Source organism: Pseudorasbora parva, chromosome 23, assembly GCF_024679245.1.
Source record: "Pseudorasbora parva isolate DD20220531a chromosome 23, ASM2467924v1, whole genome shotgun sequence".
NCBI classification, from domain to species: domain Eukaryota; kingdom Metazoa; phylum Chordata; class Actinopteri; order Cypriniformes; family Gobionidae; genus Pseudorasbora; species Pseudorasbora parva.
The window spans coordinates 10,552,338-10,577,331 of record NC_090194.1 but is presented as its reverse complement, the minus strand read 5'-3'; the positions used below and the strand labels follow the sequence as shown (position 1 = coordinate 10,577,331).

At 38.6% G+C, this 24,994-nt stretch overlaps 1 protein-coding gene across 7 annotated transcripts in view; it reads left to right on the top strand.

The window, feature by feature from the left end:
• The first annotated feature begins 265 nt into the window (after positions 1–265).
• The window catches only part of LOC137062088 (protocadherin alpha-C2-like), a 70,482-nt gene continuing 45,753 nt past the window's right edge, over positions 266–24,994 (top strand). Inside the window, exon 1 of one of the 7 annotated variants that reach the window (XM_067432891.1) lies at positions 266–2,732. In XM_067432891.1, coding sequence (XP_067288992.1) covers positions 363–2,732 — 2,370 coding nt within the window. In that variant the 5' untranslated portion in view covers positions 266–362. Of the gene's footprint in view, positions 2,733–3,850; positions 6,334–7,062; positions 9,542–11,944; positions 14,388–15,504; positions 18,012–20,735; positions 23,185–24,011 lie in introns of those variants that run through there. The other 6 variants (XM_067432892.1, XM_067432890.1, XM_067432894.1 and 3 more) reach the window with 6 other exon arrangements.

Here is a 24,994-nt window from a genome sequence, read left to right as displayed (position 1 = left end):
TCTTCGCACGCGTATTTATTTTAATACACAAAATACAATAATTGTTCTGTTTGTAATGATTGTGTAGATATGAAGGTTCACTTTATGAAGATGGTGATGAGTTTAGTTCTCTTTTTATTTAATGGAGTGACATTTTATTTGTTTTATCACTGTTACAACACGTGGTGGCACTGCAGACCATGACTTTGAGAGTCATCTGAGCTCCTCCTTTACAGCAGCAGGATGTGCGTTGAAAGGGTGCAAATAACCAAGCCTTGTAGTATCTTCTGCGTCGGGGTGTCGGATTGTATCGAGAGAGGAATGTTTAGTTGTTTTAATCGCTTTGCCATTGAATAAATCGCAGGACATTTCCTTGCACAATCATGGACGTCACAGAATATTATGGCTTCTGGATCGTTTTATTTCTTTCTTTGTGGAAATCTTCGCCTGGTCAGATTGTCTATTCCGTCTCCGAGGAGGTAAATAAAGGAACCGTGATCGGGAATATTGCAAAAGAGCTCAAGATCAGTGCTCAGGAACTAGAATCACGCATGTTTCAGATTATGCCTGGATCAAATGCAAAGTATTTTGATGTGAATGTGAAAACGGGCTCGCTGTTTGTCAAAGACAGGATTGATCGAGAGGAGTTGTGTGGCACTATTCAGAAATGTACATTGAATTTAGAGGCTCTTTCTCAGAATCCTCACAGACTTCATCGGCTCGAAATTATAATTGTGGATGTGAACGACAATGCTCCGTTTTTTCCTGAAAAAAAATATTCTATCAATGTTACAGAGATTGCGAACGAGGGGGAACGATTTCCTCTTCCGATCGCAAAAGATTCAGACGTCGGCAGTAATTCTCTGAAAGATTATAAACTCAGTTCAAATGAATATTTTTCTTTAGATGTTCATAGCGGGCAACAGAGTATGTTTGCTGAGTTAGTTCTACAGAAAGCTTTAGACCGAGAGAAACAAGCCGTTATTCACTTAATACTAACCGCTATTGACGGAGGAAAACCTCCCAAATCTGGAACATTAAGTATTGTTGTTGACGTCATGGATGTAAATGATAATAAGCCTATTTTCAGCAAACCTTTGTACAAAGTTAAAGTAAAAGAAAACACACCAACTGGAACCAAAATCATTTCTGTTTCTGCCAGTGATTTGGATGAGGGCATTAATAGAGAAATCCAATATTCATTTCTTGGACATGGAAATACCGATGAACTTAACATGTTTAGTATTAATTCTGACTCTGGGGAAATTGTTGTTCAAGGTCAAATTGATTACGAAGAACGGCCTGCATTTGAAATGCGTGTTCAGGCGAGAGATAAAGGCAGCCCTCCAAAAAGTGCACACTGCAAAGTTTTAATAGAAGTTATGGATGAAAATGACAATGTGCCAAAGATAGTTACGACTCCTCTGTTGGAAAGTGTGAAAGAAGACGCAAAATCAGGAACTGCTGTCGCTTTAGTCACAGTGTCTGATAAAGATGGAGGTAAAAATGGCATTGTACACTGTGCGCTGAAAGGCTCGTTTCCTTTCAAACTGGAGACGTCATATAACAATCATTATTCTCTAGTGGTAGACGGACCTCTGGACAGAGAGAGTGTTTCTCTGTATAACATCACAATTACAGCTGCAGATGAAGGAACTCCGCCTCTTTCCAGCAGCACTGTTCTAACTGTACATATCTCTGATGTTAATGACAATGCCCCACATTTCCCAGCAGCCGTTATTAACGCTTTTCTAAGTGAGAATGGTCAAGCTGGAGGTCTCGTGACAAAAGTGACAGCTGATGATTCAGACTCTGGTGAGAACGCAGAACTTTCATATTCACTGTCAGACAGTTCCAGCTCCAGTGTTCCTATAACAACACTGATAAATATAAACTCTCTGAGTGGAGAAATATTCAGTTTACAATCATTTAATCACGAAGAAACTAAAAGATTTCAGTTTGAAGTGATGGCCACAGACTCTGGTGTTCCTTCTCTGAGCAGTAATGTGACTGTAAATGTGTTTATTCTGGATGAGAATGACAACAGTCCGGTTATTTTAGCGCCTTATTCTGACCCTGGATCAGTTAACACTGAGAACATTCCCTACTCTGCTGAAGCGGGATACTTTGTAGCCAAGATCAGAGCTGTTGATGCTGACTCTGGATATAACGCACTTCTGTCTTATCATATGAGTGAACCCAAAGGAACGAATCTCTTCCGCATTGGAAGCAGCACTGGAGAAATAAGGACTAAGAGACGAATGAGTGACAATGACTTAAAAACTCACCCACTTATTATTACAGTGTCTGATAATGGAGAGCCGTCACTCTCAGCGACTATGTCCATGGATGTTGTGGTTGTTGAGAGTCTGGATGACATAAAGACATCATTCAGAGAAGTTCCTGTCAAAGAGGAGAGTTTTTCCGATCTGAATCTGTATCTGCTCATCGCTATTGTCTCAGTGTCAGTCATCTTTTTACTGAGTCTCGTGGGTTTGATAGCAGTTAAATGCTACAGGACAGACGGCAGTTTCAGCAGGTACAGCGCTCCAGTGATCAGCACCCATCCAGACGGAAGCTGGTCCTTCTCCAAATCTACTCAACAGTATGACGTGTGTTTTAGTTCAGACACAATAAAGAGTGATGTAGTCGTTTTCCCCTCGCCGTTTCCACCTGCAGACGCGGAGTTGATCAGCATTAATAGTGGAGAAGACACTTTTACACGCACCCAAACTCTTCCTACCACCGATAAGGTAAGACACTGGTGATTTCTCCTCATTTTTATTTACTTGAAACACATTTTGCAAGAAATTGCTTAGCTCTCTTTTTTTTTCTCGTGAATTTTCATTATGTGTCCATAACTCATTGTATTTCATGTTACTGTTGATTAAATTGTAGTTGAAAAAAATTTGCCCACTCATACTCGTTCTTCCATGTGAAAGAAAAAAATAGACATAATTGTGTCTCTTTAATAATTTGTGGCAAAACTGATTGTTTACTTTTTGCTACCTTTGAATATATTTCAACAATCGAAATCACTTAAAGTTTCTGGAATTCTGACCAACCACGTTGCATTTAGCTATATTGGAATATTATGATGTGCTGCTAAAACTTTGCTAACAAAGATGGATTATTGTTTTATTATTATTCGCACTTTCCATCGATAAAGGCGCATCTGAGGTGCATTTAAACATTGTTCTATTTCAGTAAATAAACCCTTTCTGTAATTGTTGGTCATCCTCAATCTACATTTAGGATTTATTCACAAAACAAAAATGGCAAAAAAACTTTTCACAATTATGAGGATGGTGGAGTTATTATTATTATTATTATTATTATTATTATTATTATTATTATTATTATTATTATTATTATTGTTATTATTTCGTGTATTATCTTTTCCGAGTAGGCTGTCAAATTTCCAAAGCTGAATTTCAAAACTGGACAGCGACAGTTGTGGTTACTGTGTGTGTGTAGCATCCTTATACAACTGCCATTTTTGTCATGTTGTGTTAATGATTTAAAAACACGAACCTACTAAGTTGAAGCCCTGCCTTGCCATTTGTGCAAAACGGCTTCACTGGTATCCTATTCATTGTGGAATGTGAGAGATTTCATCTGATATTTAAGATAATCTCATCACACAACCCCTTCTTTTTCTCTCTGTTCTATTTTGTCGTGAAAGTGCATTTTAAAAATTAAAATCACACACTACACAGCATATCCTTTTTATTTGAAGCTCTCCGGTGGAGTGCGTTTCCATTAGAAACCACCTGGAGTCGCTGTTAACCGTAAAAATTTTGAGGGGCCATAATTACTCGCGTATTTGTATGTCCCCTCCTTCCCCAGCAGCCTTCTCAAACCATCTCATATCAGCGGTGTCGTCTGCGGCTGTGTAGTGAACCACAATCCAGCTGGTTTTATTTGTTTTACTCAATATTTATTTGTTTCATTTAGATTTTAAATTGCTAGTCTTGAGCGGAGATGAATCAATATGTTGCATCTATATGGACTGCGGTTCTGCTGTCTTCCTGTTGGACATTATCCTCCGGTCAGATTGCCTATTCCGTCTCAGAGGAAGTGAATGTGGGAACCGTTGTCGGCAATATAGCAAAAGATCTTCACATCAATGTGCTGGAACTGGAACCTCGTATGTTTCAGATTGTGTACGGAACCAACAAAAGGTATTTTGGGGTGAACTTAAAGACTGGGACTCTGTTTGTGAATAGTCGAATTGATCGAGAATCGCTCTGCTCTACTGATGAGAAATGCACGATGCTTTTAGAAGCGATGGCTCATAATCCATTGAGCCTGTATAGAATAGAGATACATATAATTGACGTCAACGACAACGCTCCATCGTTTCCGATTAGCAGTCAGACACTGAACATAACAGAAGTCTCCTCTCTTGGAGAGAAATTTTCTCTTCTTTTGGCTGAAGATCCGGATTCAGGCAACAATGCGGTTAAAACCTACAAGCTTAGTCCCAACGAGCACTTTTCTCTGGATGTGCAGAACGTGGAACAGAGTGTTACTGTCGAACTGGCGCTGATTAAAGCTTTAGATCGGGAAAAACAGCCTGTCATTCATCTCACACTGACTGCTGTTGATGGAGGGAAACCTGCAATGTCTGGAACATTAGAGATAATCGTCAATGTTTTGGATTTTAACGACAACCCTCCAGTTTTTAGCAAACCTCTTTACAAAGTGAAAGTGAACGAAAACATTGCTATAGGGTCCCAAATCATCTCCCTTTCCGCTTCTGATTTAGATGAGGGAATAAATAGTGATATAACATTTTCTATTGTCAAGCAGGGCAGTAGCAAAGCGTCAGATCTGTTTTCAATCGATCCCCATAGCGGACTTATAACAGTTAAAGGTCATATTGATTATGAAGAACATTCTGCTGTTGAGTTGAGGGTGGAGGCCAAAGATAAAGGCCAACCTCCTAAGAGTTCACAGTGTAAGGTGTTAGTTGAAGTGGTTGATGTGAATGACAATCCACCCGAGCTGATGGTGACCTCTTTGGCCAGTACTATTAAAGAGGATTCAAAAGTCGGAACAGCTGTGGCTCTGATTACAATCTCTGATAAAGACGGAGGTAAAAATGGAATAGTGCACTGCAGTATTGTAGGTCAGGTGCCGTTTAAGATCGAGTCTACTTATAAAAACTACTACTCTTTAGCTGTAGATGGAGCACTGGACAGAGAAGAAATAGCCCATTTTAACATCACAATAATAGCTTCAGATGAAGGGACCCCTTCACTCTCTAGCACCAGTGTTATCGCAGTTCATATATCTGATGTGAATGACAATGCGCCACTCTTCCCAGAAGGCGTGATGAACGTGTATCTGAAGGAAAACAGCCCGGCTGGTGCCCTTATAGCGACAGTGACCGCGCAGGATACAGATATCAACAATAATGCTCATATTTCGTATACTTTAATTAGCAGGGACAAAACTGCGATTCCATTGATCTCTATGATTGACATAAACAGTGAGACTGGAGACTTATACAGCAAACAATCATTTAACTATGAAGATCTTAAATCATTTCAGTTTGAAATTCAGGCGACAGATTCGGGTCTTCCATCCCTCAGCAGCATCTTGATAGTAAATGTGTTTATTCTGGATGAGAATGACAACAGTCCGGTTATTTTAGCGCCTTATTCTGACCCTGGATCAGTTAACACTGAGAACATTCCCTACTCTGCTGAAGCGGGATACTTTGTAGCCAAGATCAGAGCTGTTGATGCTGACTCTGGATATAACGCACTTCTGTCTTATCATATGAGTGAACCCAAAGGAACGAATCTCTTCCGCATTGGAAGCAGCACTGGAGAAATAAGGACTAAGAGACGAATGAGTGACAATGACTTAAAAACTCACCCACTTATTATTACAGTGTCTGATAATGGAGAGCCGTCACTCTCAGCGACTATGTCCATGGATGTTGTGGTTGTTGAGAGTCTGGATGACATAAAGACATCATTCAGAGAAGTTCCTGTCAAAGAGGAGAGTTTTTCCGATCTGAATCTGTATCTTCTCATCGCTATTGTCTCAGTGTCAGTCATCTTTTTACTGAGTCTCGTGGGTTTGATAGCAGTTAAATGCTACAGGACAGACGGCAGTTTCAGCAGGTACAGCGCTCCAGTGATCAGCACCCATCCAGACGGAAGCTGGTCCTTCTCCAAATCTACTCAACAGTATGACGTGTGTTTTAGTTCAGACACAATAAAGAGTGATGTAGTTGTTTTCCCCTCGCCGTTTCCACCTGCAGACGCGGAGTTGATCAGCATTAATAGTGGAGAAGACACTTTTACTCGAACCCAAACTCTTCCTACTACTGGGAAGGTAAGACATAACTTGGTTGTGTATTTCAGTTCATTGCTTTCGTTTTTAAAAACGATTAAGTTGAATGTTTTTATTTTCTAAACCCTCATAACAGTTTAATTTCCAACTTAGATGTCTACGATAATAAAACATTTAAATGTATTTTTATTTCATAAGCGCGTCCTAGATGACTATAACACTGAAAATAAAAAACTGCTTTGAAAAAAATCGAAATACTATTTGAGTTTCTCACTTGTTAAGATGATACATTTTATATAGTTTTGCAAATTAGTTTCTTATCTCGTGACTCTGTCAAAACAGTATATTTTGTATTTTTGACTAATTACCTTTCCATTCAATACCGCTGTTTGTGAATTTGTTTGATTTATGGTTTAACTGCAGCCTGTTTTGTATTTAAAGAGCAAAATAACTTCAGTACCATGGACAGCGACACTGGGGTTATATATTACTTCTCAATATTTGTATTTGCTGGAATATACAGCCAAACTTTTTTTTTTTTTTTTTTTTTTTTTTTGTTGTTGCGTAGATTGATTGATAAATGATTGCGTAGATAAAGGTTTAGAATTGAATCTATGAGAGTTGTGCGTAATTCACTCTGTTTTGGAGAAAAGTGTATGTACTGTCTCGGTTACAACACGTGGTGGCACTGCAGACCATGACTTTGAGAGTCATCTGAGCTCCTCCTTTACAGCAGCAGGATGTGCGTTGAAAGGGTGCAAATAACCAAGCCTTGTAGTATCTTCTGCGTCGGGGTGTCGGATTGTATCGAGAGAGGAATGTTTAGTTGTTTTAATCGCTTTGCCATTGAATAAATCGCAGGACATTTCCTTGCACAATCATGGACGTCACAGAATATTATGGCTTCTGGATCGTTTTATTTCTTTCTTTGTGGAAATCTTCGCCTGGTCAGATTGTCTATTCCGTCTCCGAGGAGGTAAATAAAGGAACCGTGATCGGGAATATTGCAAAAGAGCTCAAGATCAGTGCTCAGGAACTAGAATCACGCATGTTTCAGATTATGCCTGGATCAAATGCAAAGTATTTTGATGTGAATGTGAAAACGGGCTCGCTGTTTGTCAAAGACAGGATTGATCGAGAGGAGTTGTGTGGCACTATTCAGAAATGTACATTGAATTTAGAGGCTCTTTCTCAGAATCCTCACAGACTTCATCGGCTCGAAATTATAATTGTGGATGTGAACGACAATGCTCCGTTTTTTCCTGAAAAAAAATATTCTATCAATGTTACAGAGATTGCGAACGAGGGGGAACGATTTCCTCTTCCGATCGCAAAAGATTCAGACGTCGGCAGTAATTCTCTGAAAGATTATAAACTCAGTTCAAATGAATATTTTTCTTTAGATGTTCATAGCGGGCAACAGAGTATGTTTGCTGAGTTAGTTCTACAGAAAGCTTTAGACCGAGAGAAACAAGCCGTTATTCCCTTAATACTAACCGCTATTGACGGAGGAAAACCTCCCAAATCTGGAACATTAAGTATTGTTGTTGACGTCATGGATGTAAATGATAATAAGCCTATTTTCAGCAAACCTTTGTACAAAGTTAAAGTAAAAGAAAACACACCAACTGGAACCAAAATCATCTCTGTTTCTGCCAGTGATTTGGATGAGGGCATTAATAGAGAAATCCAATATTCATTTCTTGGACATGGAAATACCGATGAACTTAACATGTTTAGTATTAATTCTGACTCTGGGGAAATTGTTGTTCAAGGTCAAATTGATTACGAAGAACGGCCTGCATTTGAAATGCGTGTTCAGGCGAGAGATAAAGGCAGCCCTCCAAAAAGTACACACTGCAAAGTTTTAATAGAAGTTATGGATGAAAATGACAATGTGCCAAAGATAGTTACGACTCCTCTGTTGGAAAGTGTGAAAGAAGACACAAAATCAGGAACTGCTGTCGCTTTAGTCACAGTGTCTGATAAAGATGGAGGTAAAAATGGCATTGTACACTGTGCGCTGAAAGGCTCGTTTCCTTTCAAACTGGAGACGTCATATAACAATCATTATTCTCTAGTGGTAGACGGACCTCTGGACAGAGAGAGTGTTTCTCTGTATAACATCACAATTACAGCTGCAGATGAAGGAACTCCGCCTCTTTCCAGCAGCACTGTTCTAACTGTACATATCTCTGATGTTAATGACAATGCCCCACATTTCCCAGCAGCCGTTATTAACGCTTTTCTAAGTGAGAATGGTCAAGCTGGAGGTCTCGTGACAAAAGTGACAGCTGATGATTCAGACACTGGTGAGAACGCAGAACTTTCATATTCACTGTCAGACAGTTCCAGCTCCAGTGTTCCTATAACAACACTGATAAATATAAACTCTCTGAGCGGAGAAATATTCAGTTTACAATCATTTAATCACGAAGAAACTAAAAGATTTCAGTTTGAAGTGATGGCCACAGACTCTGGTGTTCCTCCTCTGAGCAGTAATGTGACTGTAAATGTGTTTATTCTGGATGAGAACGACAACAGTCCGGTTATTTTACCGCCTTATTCTGACCCTGGATCAGTTAACACTGAGAACATTCCCTACTCTGCTGAAGCGGGATACTTTGTAGCCAAGATCAGAGCTGTTGATGCTGACTCTGGATATAACGCACTTCTGTCTTATCATATGAGTGAACCCAAAGGAACGAATCTCTTCCGCATTGGAAGCAGCACTGGAGAAATAAGGACTAAGAGACGAATGAGTGACAATGACTTAAAAACTCACCCACTTATTATTACAGTGTCTGATAATGGAGAGCCGTCACTCTCAGCGACTATGTCCATGGATGTTGTGGTTGTTGAGAGTCTGGATGACATAAAGACATCATTCAGAGAAGTTCCTGTCAAAGAGGAGAGTTTTTCCGATCTGAATCTGTATCTGCTCATCGCTATTGTCTCAGTGTCAGTCATCTTTTTACTGAGTCTCGTGGGTTTGATAGCAGTTAAATGCTACAGGACAGACGGCAGTTTCAGCAGGTACAGCGCTCCAGTGATCAGCACCCATCCAGACGGAAGCTGGTCCTTCTCCAAATCTACTCAACAGTATGACGTGTGTTTTAGTTCAGACACAATAAAGAGTGATGTAGTCGTTTTCCCCTCGCCGTTTCCACCTGCAGACGCGGAGTTGATCAGCATTAATAGTGGAGAAGACACTTTTACTCGAACCCAAACTCTTCCTACAAATGGAAAGGTAAGCTACTGCTCACTTATTTGTAAATGTGAATTCACTGCAATCCGTGTGGAACGTTTCAGACACACTGCTCTTTACTTGTCCGTGGGTCATTTCTGGTATTCAGTGCCTTTTGTGTCTCCAGTAAAGAACATGATCTTAATTATAGCTGTCTTAATCATAAATAACACCATTTGAGCTCTAAATATAAAGTTGATTCTTTTTTTTTATTTTTTGAGGAATTTAAAGCAGTTTGTACAACCATGTAGTCACTATTTTTCCTGTCATCAGGCTTGCGTACCCATTTTCATGATAAATACATACATATATATGTATATTTTTTTATTATTACACTCTCAGAAAAAAGGGTACAGTAGAGGTACAATTTTGTTCCTTGGGGAACAAAACACAAAACTGTAACTTTTAAGGTACACAATTGGTCCTTAGAGTAATATCATTGAGGTTATACCATTGTGTTCCTCAGTTCAGTCCTAGTGAGTTGCTGTCCAGAGTTTGACTCCAACCCTGAAAGACATCTATAGAAGCTCTTATTAAAATGAACAGAGGTTTAGATTTTGATGTTTTATTGAAAAAGTTTGGTCTCCATTATGGTGATCAGTGTTTCCTTTAGTTGGGCAGTTTGACTTGGGTTTTTAAGTGAGTTTGTGGTTTTTGGTTACAGTGCAATCAAAATTGTTCAAAACTAAAGAAGCCATAAACAAAATGTATCATAAAGATTAATGTTTGATGAATAATGTTAATAAGAATGAGAAAAATAAGAATAATGTTTTTAATGTTAATGCATGCTGGGATCCACGAGTTTTATACTGTGGTGGCTAAATAGTGTTGGAGCTAAACTCTAGAGGACATCAAATCTCTAGGACTGAACGTGCCTACCCCTGACTTAGAGGTTCAAAAATGTACCCTTAAGAGTCACCCCAGTGACGGCCACTTGTACCTTAAAAGGTATAATTTTGAACTTTATTTTTGTTGTTGACGGTGTTCACTATTGTAAGAATTATAATACATATTTTAGGATGTCCCTCAAGGCATTGTATAGTTATGTTTTGTTTTTTATTGCCTACTTTCCTTTCAAATGAAAGTTGGAGTAGATAAATGCCATCATATCATAAAGCTGTCATATCTTCTTTGGTGAGAAAACAGCTTGGGAAAGTGAGTGAGATCCTACTGAGACTTAACTGTCTATTATGACAAATGTAATTTTTCAGATTTGCTGTGGTCAACCTCATGCACTCTCTTAGTGTCCACCCTGTTCAATAAGAAGACCTAACAGAGTGGACACTGAGAGTGTACGTAGTGATTGTAAAAGTTAACTGAAGAAGTCCTGTATTTAAAGTTCTTTTGAAATGTTTTACATATTGTTTCTTATCAAAATCCAGTTCAAACTAAAGTAATATTGCAACTGTTGTGTGAGAGTTAAGAAATCATCCATCCATCCATCCATCCATCCATCCATCCATCCATCCATCCATTCATACATACATATTTTTTTATATCACAAGTCCATCCTGGTTATTACTGTTACTTGGTCCACTCTGTTATTACTTTATTCATGCAAATACCAAAAATACTTATTTAGGGCCAATGAAAAGTGATGAGAATCGAATCCGCTGCGTTCATTAACCAATCTGCAATATATACTTCAGAACAGTATTATATTACAGTATAGTTTAAACTTGTAAATCTTATTTGTTTCTAAAATCGTTTGTAATGTTACACCGGATAATGAATCTTGCTCTAGATAATTAAACAACAGCAGAGTTACCTTTCAAAGACGTGAGACTCAAGTCACCTGATCTTAGGAGTTCATGAGCAGTTTATGAAGTTTACTAATTACATCAACAGTATACTGACAGCATTAATACTCATTTGACTATAAATTAATTGACATTTTGAACTATGTATGTACTTGTGAGTTTTTGTATTTGTGACCGACTGGTTTAATATCGCATTGAACTATGGTGCGGGACTCTATCGATCAGTACCATGGACAGCAGAACATTACTATTCATTTTAGCGTGAAAATGTTACATATTGGAGGATTTTTCACACTCACTTCTCTATTTATTTATTTATTTATTTATTTATTTATTTATTTATTTATTTATTTATTTATTTATTTATTTTTGGCAAATTAAGATTAGTATGATGTATCGTGGAGTTGTTTTTTTTACTGTTTGGTAACTGGTTTTTATTTAGTCGTGTGATTTATTCTCAAATGCGTCATGACTTCAATGGATTTTGAAATATAATAATCATGTTATGGCATAATTTCAGCACATGGTGTCACTGCAGACCGTCAGTTAAAGGATCAGTTATTATTCTGAAGCCCCTCTCTCTCTCTCTCTCTCTCTCTCTCTCTCTCTCTCTGAATGTTGGTGTGTTAGTGTATCTGTCGTTGAGACATGATGATGGTTTCTGTTTCGTCTTGTGTTTCCTGAATGCAAAGAAGAAATTCTATTCTCGTACCAGAATCAGCATCATGGCATTTATGGGATATCTCGAGTGTGGATTTATATTGTTTCTTTCTTTGCTGGATTCTGCGTTTGCTCAGATCGTCTATTCCGTACCGGAAGAGGTAAATAAGGGAACAGTTGTTGGCAATATAGCGAAAGACCTGAACATAAATGTCCACGACCTGGAATCTCGCATGTTTGAGATTGTGACTGGATCAAATAAGAAATATTTTGAGGTAAATCTGAAAACTGGCGTGTTGTTTGTTAACGAAAGGATTGACCGTGAGGAGATATGTATGTCGAATCAGAAATGCTCTTTGAATATAGAGGCCATCGCTGAAAATCCTCATCATCTTTACAGGGTGGAGATTAAGATCTCGGATATAAACGACAATGCGCCACATTTTTCTGTCAAAGTATTTACTGTGAATATTAGTGAAATCGCAAGCCCTGGAGAGAGATTTCCTCTCCCTGTGGCCGAGGACTCTGATGTTGGCAGTAATTCACTGAAAGAGTACAAACTGAGTCCTAATGAACATTTCAGTCTAGATACACAGAGTGAAGACCAGAGTGTGTCTGCAGAGTTAGTGCTGAACAAGGCTTTAGATCGAGAGAAGCAAGCGACGATTAAGTTAATACTCACCGGGGTAGATGGAGGAAAACCACCTAAATCTGGGACTTTAAATATTATCATAAATGTTATGGATGCTAATGATAATAACCCAGTGTTCAGCCAACCTCTTTACAAAGTCAAAATGAAGGAAAATGTTGCTGCTGGTACTAAAGTTGTATCTCTTTTTGCGTCTGATTTGGATGAAGGAATAAATCGTGAAATCATGTACTCATTTGTTGGTCATGGAAAGAAGGAAGACCTGTTTAAAATTATCCCAGAGACAGGAGATATTGTTGTAAAAGGACAAATTGATTACGAGGAAAATCCTGCTATTGAGTTACGAGTTCAAGCTAGAGATAAAGGCAGTCCACCAAAGAGCACCCAATGTAAAGTTTTAATAGAAGTTATGGATGAAAATGACAATGCACCAGATATAACAGTGACTGTACTTCAGAAAACTGTGAAAGAAGACACAAAATCAGGAACTGCTGTCGCTTTAGTCACAGTGTCTGATAAAGATGGAGGTAAAAATGGCATTGTACACTGTGCGCTGAGAGGCTCGTTTCCTTTCAAACTGGAGACGTCATATAACAATCATTATTCTCTAGTGGTAGACGGACCTCTGGACAGAGAGAGTGTTTCTCTGTATAACATCACAATTACAGCTGCAGATGAAGGAACTCCGCCTCTTTCCAGCAGCACTGTTCTAACTGTACATATCTCTGATGTTAATGACAATGCCCCACATTTCCCAGCAGCCGTTATTAACGCTTTTCTAAGTGAGAATGGTCAAGCTGGAGGTCTCGTGACAAAAGTGACAGCTGATGATTCAGACACTGGTGAGAACGCAGAACTTTCATATTCACTGTCAGACAGTTCCAGCTCCAGTGTTCCTATAACAACACTGATAAATATAAACTCTCTGAGCGGAGAAATATTCAGTTTACAATCATTTAATCACGAGGAAACTAAAAGATTTCAGTTTGAAGTGATGGCCACAGACTCTGGTGTTCCTCCTCTGAGCAGTAATGTGACTGTAAATGTGTTTATTCTGGATGAGAACGACAACAGTCCGGTTATTTTAGCGCCTTATTCTGACCCTGGATCAGTTAACACTGAGAACATTCCCTACTCTGCTGAAGCGGGATACTTTGTAGCCAAGATCAGAGCTGTTGATGCTGACTCTGGATATAACGCACTTCTGTCTTATCATATGAGTGAACCCAAAGGAACGAATCTCTTCCGCATTGGAAGCAGCACTGGAGAAATAAGGACTAAGAGACGAATGAGTGACAATGACTTAAAAACTCACCCACTTATTATTACAGTGTCTGATAATGGAGAGCCGTCACTCTCAGCGACTATGTCCATGGATGTTGTGGTTGTTGAGAGTCTGGATGACATAAAGACATCATTCAGAGAAGTTCCTGTCAAAGAGGAGAGTTTTTCCGATCTGAATCTGTATCTGCTCATCGCTATTGTCTCAGTGTCAGTCATCTTTTTACTGAGTCTCGTGGGTTTGATAGCAGTTAAATGCTACAGGACAGACGGCAGTTTCAGCAGGTACAGCGCTCCAGTGATCAGCACCCATCCAGACGGAAGCTGGTCCTTCTCCAAATCTACTCAACAGTATGACGTGTGTTTTAGTTCAGACACAATAAAGAGTGATGTAGTCGTTTTCCCCTCGCCGTTTCCACCTGCAGACGCGGAGTTGATCAGCATTAATAGTGGAGAAGACACTTTTACGCGCACCCAAACTCTTCCTACAACCGGGAAGGTAAGATCTTTGAAAATTAGTGTTAAATAATATATTTAAGGCTGAATTATTGGTCACAGCTTTTCGCAATTATTTCTTATGGCTGTCATAAATGTTGCTTTGGATTTCACAACTTGGTTTTAATTGACGAAGGTTTTTTTCTTTTTCTTTTTCTTTTTTCCCCCGCTACATTATGAATTCCTTGTATTTTTTAATGCAGTTTAGTAACATACTATGATTAGGCTCATCTTGCCCTTTTTTTTTTTTTTTTTTTTTTTTGCCATTTTCAAGCATCAAAATAGTAGGCCTATGCATTTGAAATGTATAATTATCAACATAGTTTACAAACCAAAAGCGAAATATAATGGAAATATAACAATGAATCAGATGTAGGCCTGACAGGAAATGTTTAATCAAAATGCACATAAGAATCGAAATAATAATAATAATAATAATAATAATAATAATAATAATAATAATAATAAGTTCGGTCCTAAATGTAGATTGGTCAAAACAGCATTCCAAAAGTATTTTCCCCATGATGTAGTAGGCTAACTGATTTTTCCTCTTCACTATCTTTGTGCTGCTGCCCAAGAGGATCATTATTTTTTATGCATATCAGGGTTGTCATAATCTGCCTCGTGGAGAATTATATATTATATAGTTTGCTTTTGTATCGAGGGTGTGTTTTTAGATGTTTGAAGTCTTTTTAGCAGCATCAACACAATCATAATAATCTAATACAGGGCTATTCAAATCTTGCCCTGGGGGGGCCAATGCGCTGCAGAGTTTAGCTCCAACCCTGGTCAAACACACCCACCTGTGATTTTCTAATGATCCTGAAGACATTGATTAGCATGTTCAGGTGTCTTTGATAAGCGTTGGAGCTAAACTCTTCAGCGCATTTGCCCTCCAGGGCAAGATTTAAATAGCCCTGATTTAACATGTAATTTGACACTGTCAAATATTTTGCGGTGTTTTTATGGTTGGATTACTTTGAAAATGGTTGTTGTTGCCTCTAAGTACTTTGTTTTTTGAACTGTAGGCTACACTGTTCCTGCTATGGCATAATTTCAGCACACGGTGTCACTGCAGACCGTCAGTTAAAGGATCAGTTATTATTCTGAAGCCCCTCTCTCTCTCTCTCTCTCTCTCTCTCTCTCTCTCTCGCTGAATGTTGGTGTGTTAGTGTATCTGTCGTTGAGACATGATGATGGTTTCTGTTTCGTCTCGTGTTTCCTGAATGCAAAGAAGAAATACTATTCTCGTACCAGAATCAGCACCATGGCATTTATGGGATATCTCGAGTGTGGATTTATATTGTTTCTTTCTTTGCTGGATTCTGCGTTTGCTCAGATCGTCTATTCCGTACCGGAAGAGGTAAATAAGGGAACAGTTGTTGGCAATATAGCGAAAGACCTGAACATAAATGTCCACGACCTGGAATCTCGCATGTTTGAGATTGTGACTGGATCAAATAAGAAATATTTTGAGGTAAATCTGAAAACTGGCGTGTTGTTTGTTAACGAAAGGATTGACCGTGAGGAGATATGTATGTCGAATCAGAAATGTTCTTTGAATATAGAGGCCATCGCTGAAAATCCTCATCATCTTTACAGGGTGGAGATTAAGATCTCAGATATAAACGACAATGCGCCACATTTTCCTGTTAAAGTATTTGCATTGAATATTACAGAAAACGCAAGCCCTGGAGAGCTATTTCCTCTCCCTGTGGCCGAGGACTCTGATGTTGGCAGTAATTCACTGAAAGAGTACAAACTGAGTCAGAATGAACATTTCAGTCTAGATACACAGAGTGAAGACCAGAGTGTGTCTGCAGAGTTAGTGCTGAACAAGGCTTTAGATCGAGAGAAGCAAAAGACGATTAAGTTAATACTCACCGGGGTAGATGGAGGAAAACCACCTAAATCTGGGACTTTAAATATTATCATAAACGTTATGGATGTTAATGATAATAACCCAGTGTTCAGCCAACCTCTTTACAAAGTCAAAATGAAGGAAAATATTGCTGCTGGTACTAAAGTCATCTCTGTCTTTGCGTCTGATTTGGATGAAGGAATAAACCGTGAAATTGTGTACTCGTTTGTTGGTCATGGAAAAAAGAAAGATCTGTTTTCTATTATCCCAGAAACAGGAGATATTGTTGTAAAAGGGCAAATTGATTACGAGGAAAATCCTGCTATTGAGTTACGAGTTCAAGCGAAAGATAAAGGCAGTCCACCAAGGAGCACCCAATGTAAAGTTTTAATAGAAGTTATGGATGAAAATGACAATGCACCAGAGATAACAGTGACTGTACTTCAGAAAACTGTGAAAGAAGACACAAAATCAGGAACTGCTGTCGCTTTAGTCACAGTGTCTGATAAAGATGGAGGTAAAAATGGCATTGTACACTGTGCGCTGAAAGGCTCGTTTCCTTTCAAACTGGAGACGTCATATAACAATCATTATTCTCTAGTGGTAGACGGACCTCTGGACAGAGAGAGTGTTTCTCTGTATAACATCACAATTACAGCTGCAGATGAAGGAACTCCGCCTCTTTCCAGCAGCACTGTTCTAACTGTACATATCTCTGATGTTAATGACAATGCCCCACATTTCCCAGCAGCCGTTATTAACGCTTTTCTAAGTGAGAATGGTCAAGCTGGAGGTCTCGTAACAAAAGTGACAGCTGATGATTCAGACTCTGGTGAGAACGCAGAACTTTCATATTCACTGTCAGACAGTTCCAGCTCCAGTGTTCCTATAACAACACTGATAAATATAAACTCTCTGAGTGGAGAAATATTCAGTTTACAATCATTTAATCACGAAGAAACTAAAAGATTTCAGTTTGAAGTGATGGCCACAGACTCTGGTGTTCCTCCTCTGAGCAGTAATGTGACAGTAAATGTGTTTATTCTGGATGAGAACGACAACAGTCCGGTTATTTTAGCGCCTTATTCTGACCCTGGATCAGTTAACACTGAGAACATTCCCTACTCTGCTGAAGCGGGATACTTTGTAGCCAAGATCAGAGCTGTTGATGCTGACTCTGGATATAACGCACTTCTGTCTTATCATATGAGTGAACCCAAAGGAACGAATCTCTTCCGCATTGGAAGCAGCACTGGAGAAATAAGGACTAAGAGACGAATGAGTGACAATGACTTAAAAACTCACCCACTTATTATTACAGTGTCTGATAATGGAGAGCCGTCACTCTCAGCGACTATGTCCATGGATGTTGTGGTTGTTGAGAGTCTGGATGACATAAAGACATCATACAGAGAAGTTCCTGTCAAAGAGGAGAGTTTTTCCGATCTGAATCTGTATCTGCTCATCGCTATTGTCTCAGTGTCAGTCATCTTTTTACTGAGTCTCGTGGGTTTGATAGCAGTTAAATGCTACAGGACAGACGGCAGTTTCAGCAGGTACAGCGCTCCAGTGATCAGCACCCATCCAGACGGAAGCTGGTCCTTCTCCAAATCTACTCAACAGTATGACGTGTGTTTTAGTTCAGACACAATAAAGAGTGATGTAGTCGTTTTCCCCTCGCCGTTTCCACCTGCAGACGCGGAGTTGATCAGCATTAATGGAGACGACACTTTTACGCGCACCCAAACTCTTCCTACAAATGGAAAGGTAAGATTGTTAACAATACCTGAATTATTTTTTGTTTAATATACACTGCTCAAAAAATAAAATAAAGGAACACTTTGAAAACACAACAGATCTCAGTGGGGGGAAATATCATGCTGGATATCTATACTAATATGGACTGGGTAATGTGTTATGAATGAAAGGATACCACATTGTTTGATGGAAGTGAAAAGCAGACGGCACCAGTGGCAGACCTGCCAATTCTGATGTTCAATGGCAAGCTCCACGGTGTCGGGCAGTGAGCACAGGACCCACTAGAGGACGTCGGGTCCTCAGGCCACCCTCACAAAGTCTGTTTCTGATTGTTTGGTCAGAGATATTGGCCTGCTGGAGGTTATTTTGTAGGGCTCTGGCAATGCTCATCCTGTTCCTCCTTGCACAAAGGAGCAGATACCGGTCCTGCTGAAGGGCTAAGGACCTTCTACGGCCCTTTCCAGTAACTCGATGTCTTCTGGAATCTCTTCCATTTTCTTGAGACTATGCTAGGAGACACAGCAAACCTTCTAGCAATGGCACGTATTGATGTGCCATCCTGGAGGAGTTGGACTGCCTGTGCAACCTCTATAGGGTCCAGGTATCGCCTCATGCTACCAGTAGTGACACAGACCCCATCCAAATGCAAAACTGGTGAAAAACAGTCAAAAAAAGATAAGATGGAAAAAATGTCAGTGGCCTCCACCTGTAAAACCATTTCTGTTTTGGGGGTCGTCTCATTGTTATCCATCTAGTGCACCTGTTGTTATTGCATTAAGACCAAAGCAGCTGAAACTGATTAACAACCCCCTCCGCTATACCTTACTGACCAGATCAGTATCCCAGGAGTTTAACTGACTTGATACTATTCTTTGATTAAAAAGTGTTCCTTTAATTTTTTTGGAGCAGTGTACTATGATTAATCTGGCCATTGCCGATTGATTTTTCAAAGATGTTTCAACTTGTTTTGAGCATTAAAACATTCACGGTGTATTTAACATAAATAGACATTTATCGATATGTTTTACAAATTACAAAAACAGGCCTACGTTAGTTAGATAGTTCTATAAAATGGAGTGCCTGCAGGTGATATGCAATTTGACATTAAAATGCAAAGAACCTAATGTTTTAATGTCAAATTAAAACACTGACATTAAAATAGAACATCAATCTCAATATTAATACTAATAATTCATTCTGACCTTGAATGTTTTGCCAATACAGTGTTTAAGTCTGTTTTTCTTCATGATATTAATAGCTTTAATCGTACATTTCCCTTACTGGATCATTAGTATGGTTTGGTCAGAGCAACATGACCTGTTCCATGGACAGCTGCATTTCATAGACTCAGAGTATGCATTTTGTCATAAGCGCTCGTTTAATTGTTTGCAGTCTTATTTGATTTTTCAAGTGTTGATGCTGCTAGCCTAGCAATATGGTACAACAGGGCTAAAGGCTCCACGGGGTAAAGGCTCCTTTGATTTGATTTTCCTCTGAACCACTAGATGGCACAAAAACTTGCCTCAGCACTTTCCAAAATATCCCCTTTTCCAGATGCACGTGGAAATGTGTCTGATCTTTGAAGTGATCGCAGGCAGCAGCAAAGCTGATTCTGCGCTCATTTGATCTAATATTTGATGTTTTTAACAATTTTTTTAGATTTAGTAGAGAATAAGAATCGCTAAAAATATTGAATATATTTTGAAACAAAGGTCTTGTTAATGTTTGTCAGTTTTGTTCAAGCTACTTAAAGCAACTGTTTTTTTTCAATAATGGAAGAATATGTAAAAGCATGGTATTTGGGGCAAAAGGCACCATATTTAATATCATAATAAATAGCTGGCTGACTGTTTTATTTGTTAACATGACATGGTTAGATTCAGACTGTATCATATATTAAGTTGGGTGTCCACCTTAGAGATAATCACTATATTTATAATGAAACCATCATATTTAAAAAATATTATATTAATCATATAATAAAATATAATGTATTATTATTGCCTACATTTAAATTAAATTATGGAATCTCCCTCAGTACTTTCAAAATCTTTACTTTTTTAAAATGATTTTTAGAATATATATTTTTAATATATATTTCTATATTAACATATTTTAATGACATCATATTTATTGATCAAATATGTATTATTTTATTCATCAAAATAAACATAAAATAGTTCGAACTCTGCTAAAGGGATTGTTTTGAAAAAGTATTAACTTAGAAATTATTACACACTTGTTATTTTAGTGAAAGTATTTGTATCAATAGCCTACTGTGTGCTTTTTGCCCCGTGCGGGTGAGCCTATCGCATGTGTGGGGTAAAAGGCCCCCCTCGTCATCACATACATTTTTAAGATTTTTAAATAAATAAACCACTTTTAAGATTTATTTTCACACAAAGTCTGTTGCTTCATAAATGTTCAGTACAAACGTATATATTTTTCTGTATTTAATATGTTAAAGGAGTAGTGAAAAGCCCATTTTCTTAAGGTGTGCCTTTAGCCCCGCTGTACCCTACTACTGCTGCGTCTTGCTTTATTTTTTCAGTGTTGGAATTCTTTGAGTATTGCTGTTGTTTCTTGTTTGAATTTGGATATAAAACATTGATGTTATAGGATAGTTTCGGCACATGGTGTCACTGCAGACCGTCAGTTTAATGCGCATGGTTTGTACTCTGCAGCCTCTCGCTCAGAATCTTGGTGTTAGTGTATCTGTCGTTGAAACTGATGGTGGTTTCTGTTTCGCCTCGTGCTTCCTACATGCAAAGAAGGAATAGATTCTCTCGAGTTGTTGTTTTTTTTTTACTGTCAGCAAGCAATGGCATTCATGGGATATCTCGAGTGTGGATTTATATTGTTTCTTTCTTTGCTGGATTCTGCGTTTGCTCAGATCGTCTATTCCGTACCGGAAGAGGTAAATAAGGGAACAGTTGTTGGCAATATAGCGAAAGACCTGAACATAAATGTCCACGACCTGGAATCTCGCATGTTTGAGATTGTGACTGGATCAAATAAGAAATATTTTGACGTAAATCTGAAAACTGGCGTGTTGTTTGTCAATGAAAGGATTGACCGTGAGGAGATATGTATGTCGAATCAGAAATGCTCTTTGAATATAGAGGCCATCGCTGAAAATCCTCATCATCTTTACAGGGTGGAGATTAAGATCTCGGATATAAACGACAATGCGCCACATTTTCCTGTTAAAGTATTTGCATTGAATATTACAGAAATCGCAAGCCCTGGAGAGAGATTTCCTCTCCCTGTGGCCGAAGACTCTGATGTTGGCAGTAATTCACTGAAAGAGTACAAACTGAGTCCGAATGAACATTTCAGTCTAGATACACAGAGTGAAGACCAGAGTGTGTCTGCAGAGTTAGTGCTGAACAAGGCTTTAGATCGAGAGAAGCAAGCGACGATTAAGTTAATACTCACCGGGGTAGATGGTGGAAAACCACCTAAATCTGGGACTTTAAATATTATCATAAACGTTATGGATGTTAATGATAATAACCCAGTGTTCAGCCAACCTCTTTACAAAGTCAAACTGAAGGAAAATGTTGCTGCTGGTACTAAAGTCATCTCTGTCTTTGCCACTGATTTGGATGAAGGAATAAACCGTGAAATTGTGTACTCGTTTGTTGGTCATGGAAAAAAGAAAGATCTGTTTTCCATTATCCCAGAGACAGGAGATATTGTTGTAAAAGGACAAATTGATTACGAGGAAAATCCTGCTATTGAGTTACGAGTTCAAGCAAGAGATAAAGGCAGTCCACCAAAGAGCACCCAATGTAAAGTTTTAATAGAAGTTATGGATGAAAATGACAATGCACCAGAGATAACAGTGACTGTACTTCAGAAAACTGTGAAAGAAGACACAAAATCAGGAACTGCTGTCGCTTTAGTCACAGTGTCTGATAAAGATGGAGGTAAAAATGGCATTGTACACTGTGCGCTGAAAGGCTCGTTTCCTTTCAAACTGGAGACGTCATATAACAATCATTATTCTCTAGTGGTAGACGGACCTCTGGACAGAGAGAGTGTTTCTCTGTATAACATCACAATTACAGCTGCAGATGAAGGAACTCCGCCTCTTTCCAGCAGCACTGTTCTAACTGTACATATCTCTGATGTTAATGACAATGCCCCACATTTCCCAGCAGCCGTTATTAACGCTTTTCTAAGTGAGAATGGTCAAGCTGGAGGTCTCGTGACAAAAGTGACAGCTGATGATTCAGACTCTGGTGAGAACGCAGAACTTTCATATTCACTGTCAGACAGTTCCAGCTCCAGTGTTCCTATAACAACACTGATAAATATAAACTCTCTGAGCGGAGAAATATTCAGTTTACAATCATTTAATCACGAAGAAACTAAAAGATTTCAGTTTGAAGTGATGGCCACAGACTCTGGTGTTCCTCCTCTGAGCAGTAATGTGACTGTAAATGTGTTTATTCTGGATGAGAATGACAACAGTCCGGTTATTTTAGCGCCTTATTCTGACCCTGGATCAGTTAACACTGAGAACATTCCCTACTCTGCTGAAGCGGGATACTTTGTAGCCAAGATCAGAGCTGTTGATGCTGACTCTGGATATAACGCACTTCTGTCTTATCATATGAGTGAACCCAAAGGAACGAATCTCTTCCGCATTGGAAGCAGCACTGGAGAAATAAGGACTAAGAGACGAATGAGTGACAATGACTTAAAAACTCACCCACTTATTATTACAGTGTCTGATAATGGAGAGCCGTCACTCTCAGCGACTATGTCCATGGATGTTGTGGTTGTTGAGAGTCTGGATGACATAAAGACATCATTCAGAGAAGTTCCTGTTAAAGAGGAGAGTTTTTCCGATCTGAATCTGTATCTGCTCATCGCTATTGTCTCAGTGTCAGTCATCTTTTTACTGAGTCTCGTGGGTTTGATAGCAGTTAAATGCTACAGGACAGACGGCAGTTTCAGCAGGTACAGCGCTCCAGTGATCAGCACCCATCCAGACGGAAGCTGGTCCTTCTCCAAATCTACTCAACAGTATGACGTGTGTTTTAGTTCAGACACAATAAAGAGTGATGTAGTCGTTTTCCCCTCGCCGTTTCCACCTGCAGACGCGGAGTTGATCAGCATTAATGGAGACGACACTTTTACGCGCACCCAAACTCTTCCTACCAGCGAGAAGGTAAGAAGACTCTGTAAATAGTTGTGTAAAAATTGTAAGGAGTGAAGCCGAAATTTGTGTAGTTTGAATTATTTATTGTACTCGTATTGTCACTGAAGTTGTGTTGGTGTTTGTAAGCTAATTTCTATCACTACTTACAGTTTCCTCGTTGCTATTTTTCAATGACAGCAAAAAGTCAGGGATAAATACAGTTGCTAATTAAAATGCAATAAAATGCGATTTATAATAATAATAATAATAATAATAATAATAATAATAATAATAATAATAATGACAAAATAATAATAAATCATACATCTTCTAATCAAGTTCTTACGAAGTTCATATTTATCATTTATAAACTTGGTACTTCGATTCTTTTTTTTTGAGAGGGAGACTTCAGCACCATGGACAACGAACATTTCATCCTCGCTTTACACCCGTATATTTTGGTAATCCTGGTTAGTTGTACATATATTTTATTTAATTTGCTTCCTACTATGATCAGAATGTAGTTATTTTATCAAGTGCTTCAGATATATTAATATATGTATTTATATTTATTGGTTTAATTTATTATATATATATATATATATATATATATATATATATATATATATATATATATATATAAACATTTTTGCCATTCATTCATTTTAAACATTGTATATTTAAAGCGTGGAAAATAGCACTACAAATAAAATTTCTCCAGTCAGCATGCAGTTACACCGCGCGATGTCGTTGTAGACCATGAATTGGAAGAGCTTCTCTTATTGAAATGAGGCTCCTCCCCTACAGTGGAAGAACAACCGCCTATATTCTCTAGCCATGAGTAAATGACAAGGTATTATACTTGCTCCCGAGACGAACAGGCTGGCAGCAACGAGACCAACACATACGTTTAATCTTTGACACTCTGAGGAAACAACTATGGCAAGCTTACGATATTTTTGCGTCATAACAGCTCTTCATTTTTATTTTTGGCAACCTTCACTCGGCAAGATGATCTACTCGGTCTCGGAGGAAGTAAACAAGGGAACTGTTGTCGGAAATATAGCAAAAGATCTCAAGATCAGTGTTCAGGAGCTGGAATCTCGTATGTTGCAGCTTGTATCCGGATCGAACAGAAAATATTTTGATGTGAATTTGAAAACGGGAGCGTTGTTTGTGAATGAAAGAATTGACCGGGAGGAATTGTGCTTCGCTAATCAGCAATGTGCTCTTAATTTGGAGGCTGTAGTTCAAAATCCTCACAGTCTTTATCGAATTGAAATTAATGTTCTGGATGTTAACGATAATGCTCCATATTTTGTGGAGAGCGTTATAACGATAAACATTACCGAGGATGTTGTTCCGGGAGCTAGATTTCATCTTCCTGTAGCTGAAGATAACGACATTGGCATTAATGCACTGAAAGACTACAAACTGACCAAGAATGAACACTTTTCTATTGACGTACAAACCGAAGAGCAAGGTGTGTCTGCTGAATTAGTGCTCCAAAAACCTTTAGATCGTGAAAAGCAATCGGTGATTCTTCTTGTACTGACAGCTGTTGATGGAGGAAAGCCTGCAAAGACAGGCACATTAAGTCTAATAGTGAATGTACTGGATATAAATGACAACTGGCCTGTATTCAGCAAACCTTTGTACAAGATCAAGGTGAGAGAAAATGTTTCTGTTGGTACAAAAATCATCTCTTTGACTGCTACTGATTTGGATGAGGGCACCAACAGTGACGTTATTTATTCTATAGCTGAACATGGAAATATAAAAAAGCAAAGTCTATTCACTGTAGTTCCTGAAACTGGGGATATTATTGTAAAGGGTCAAA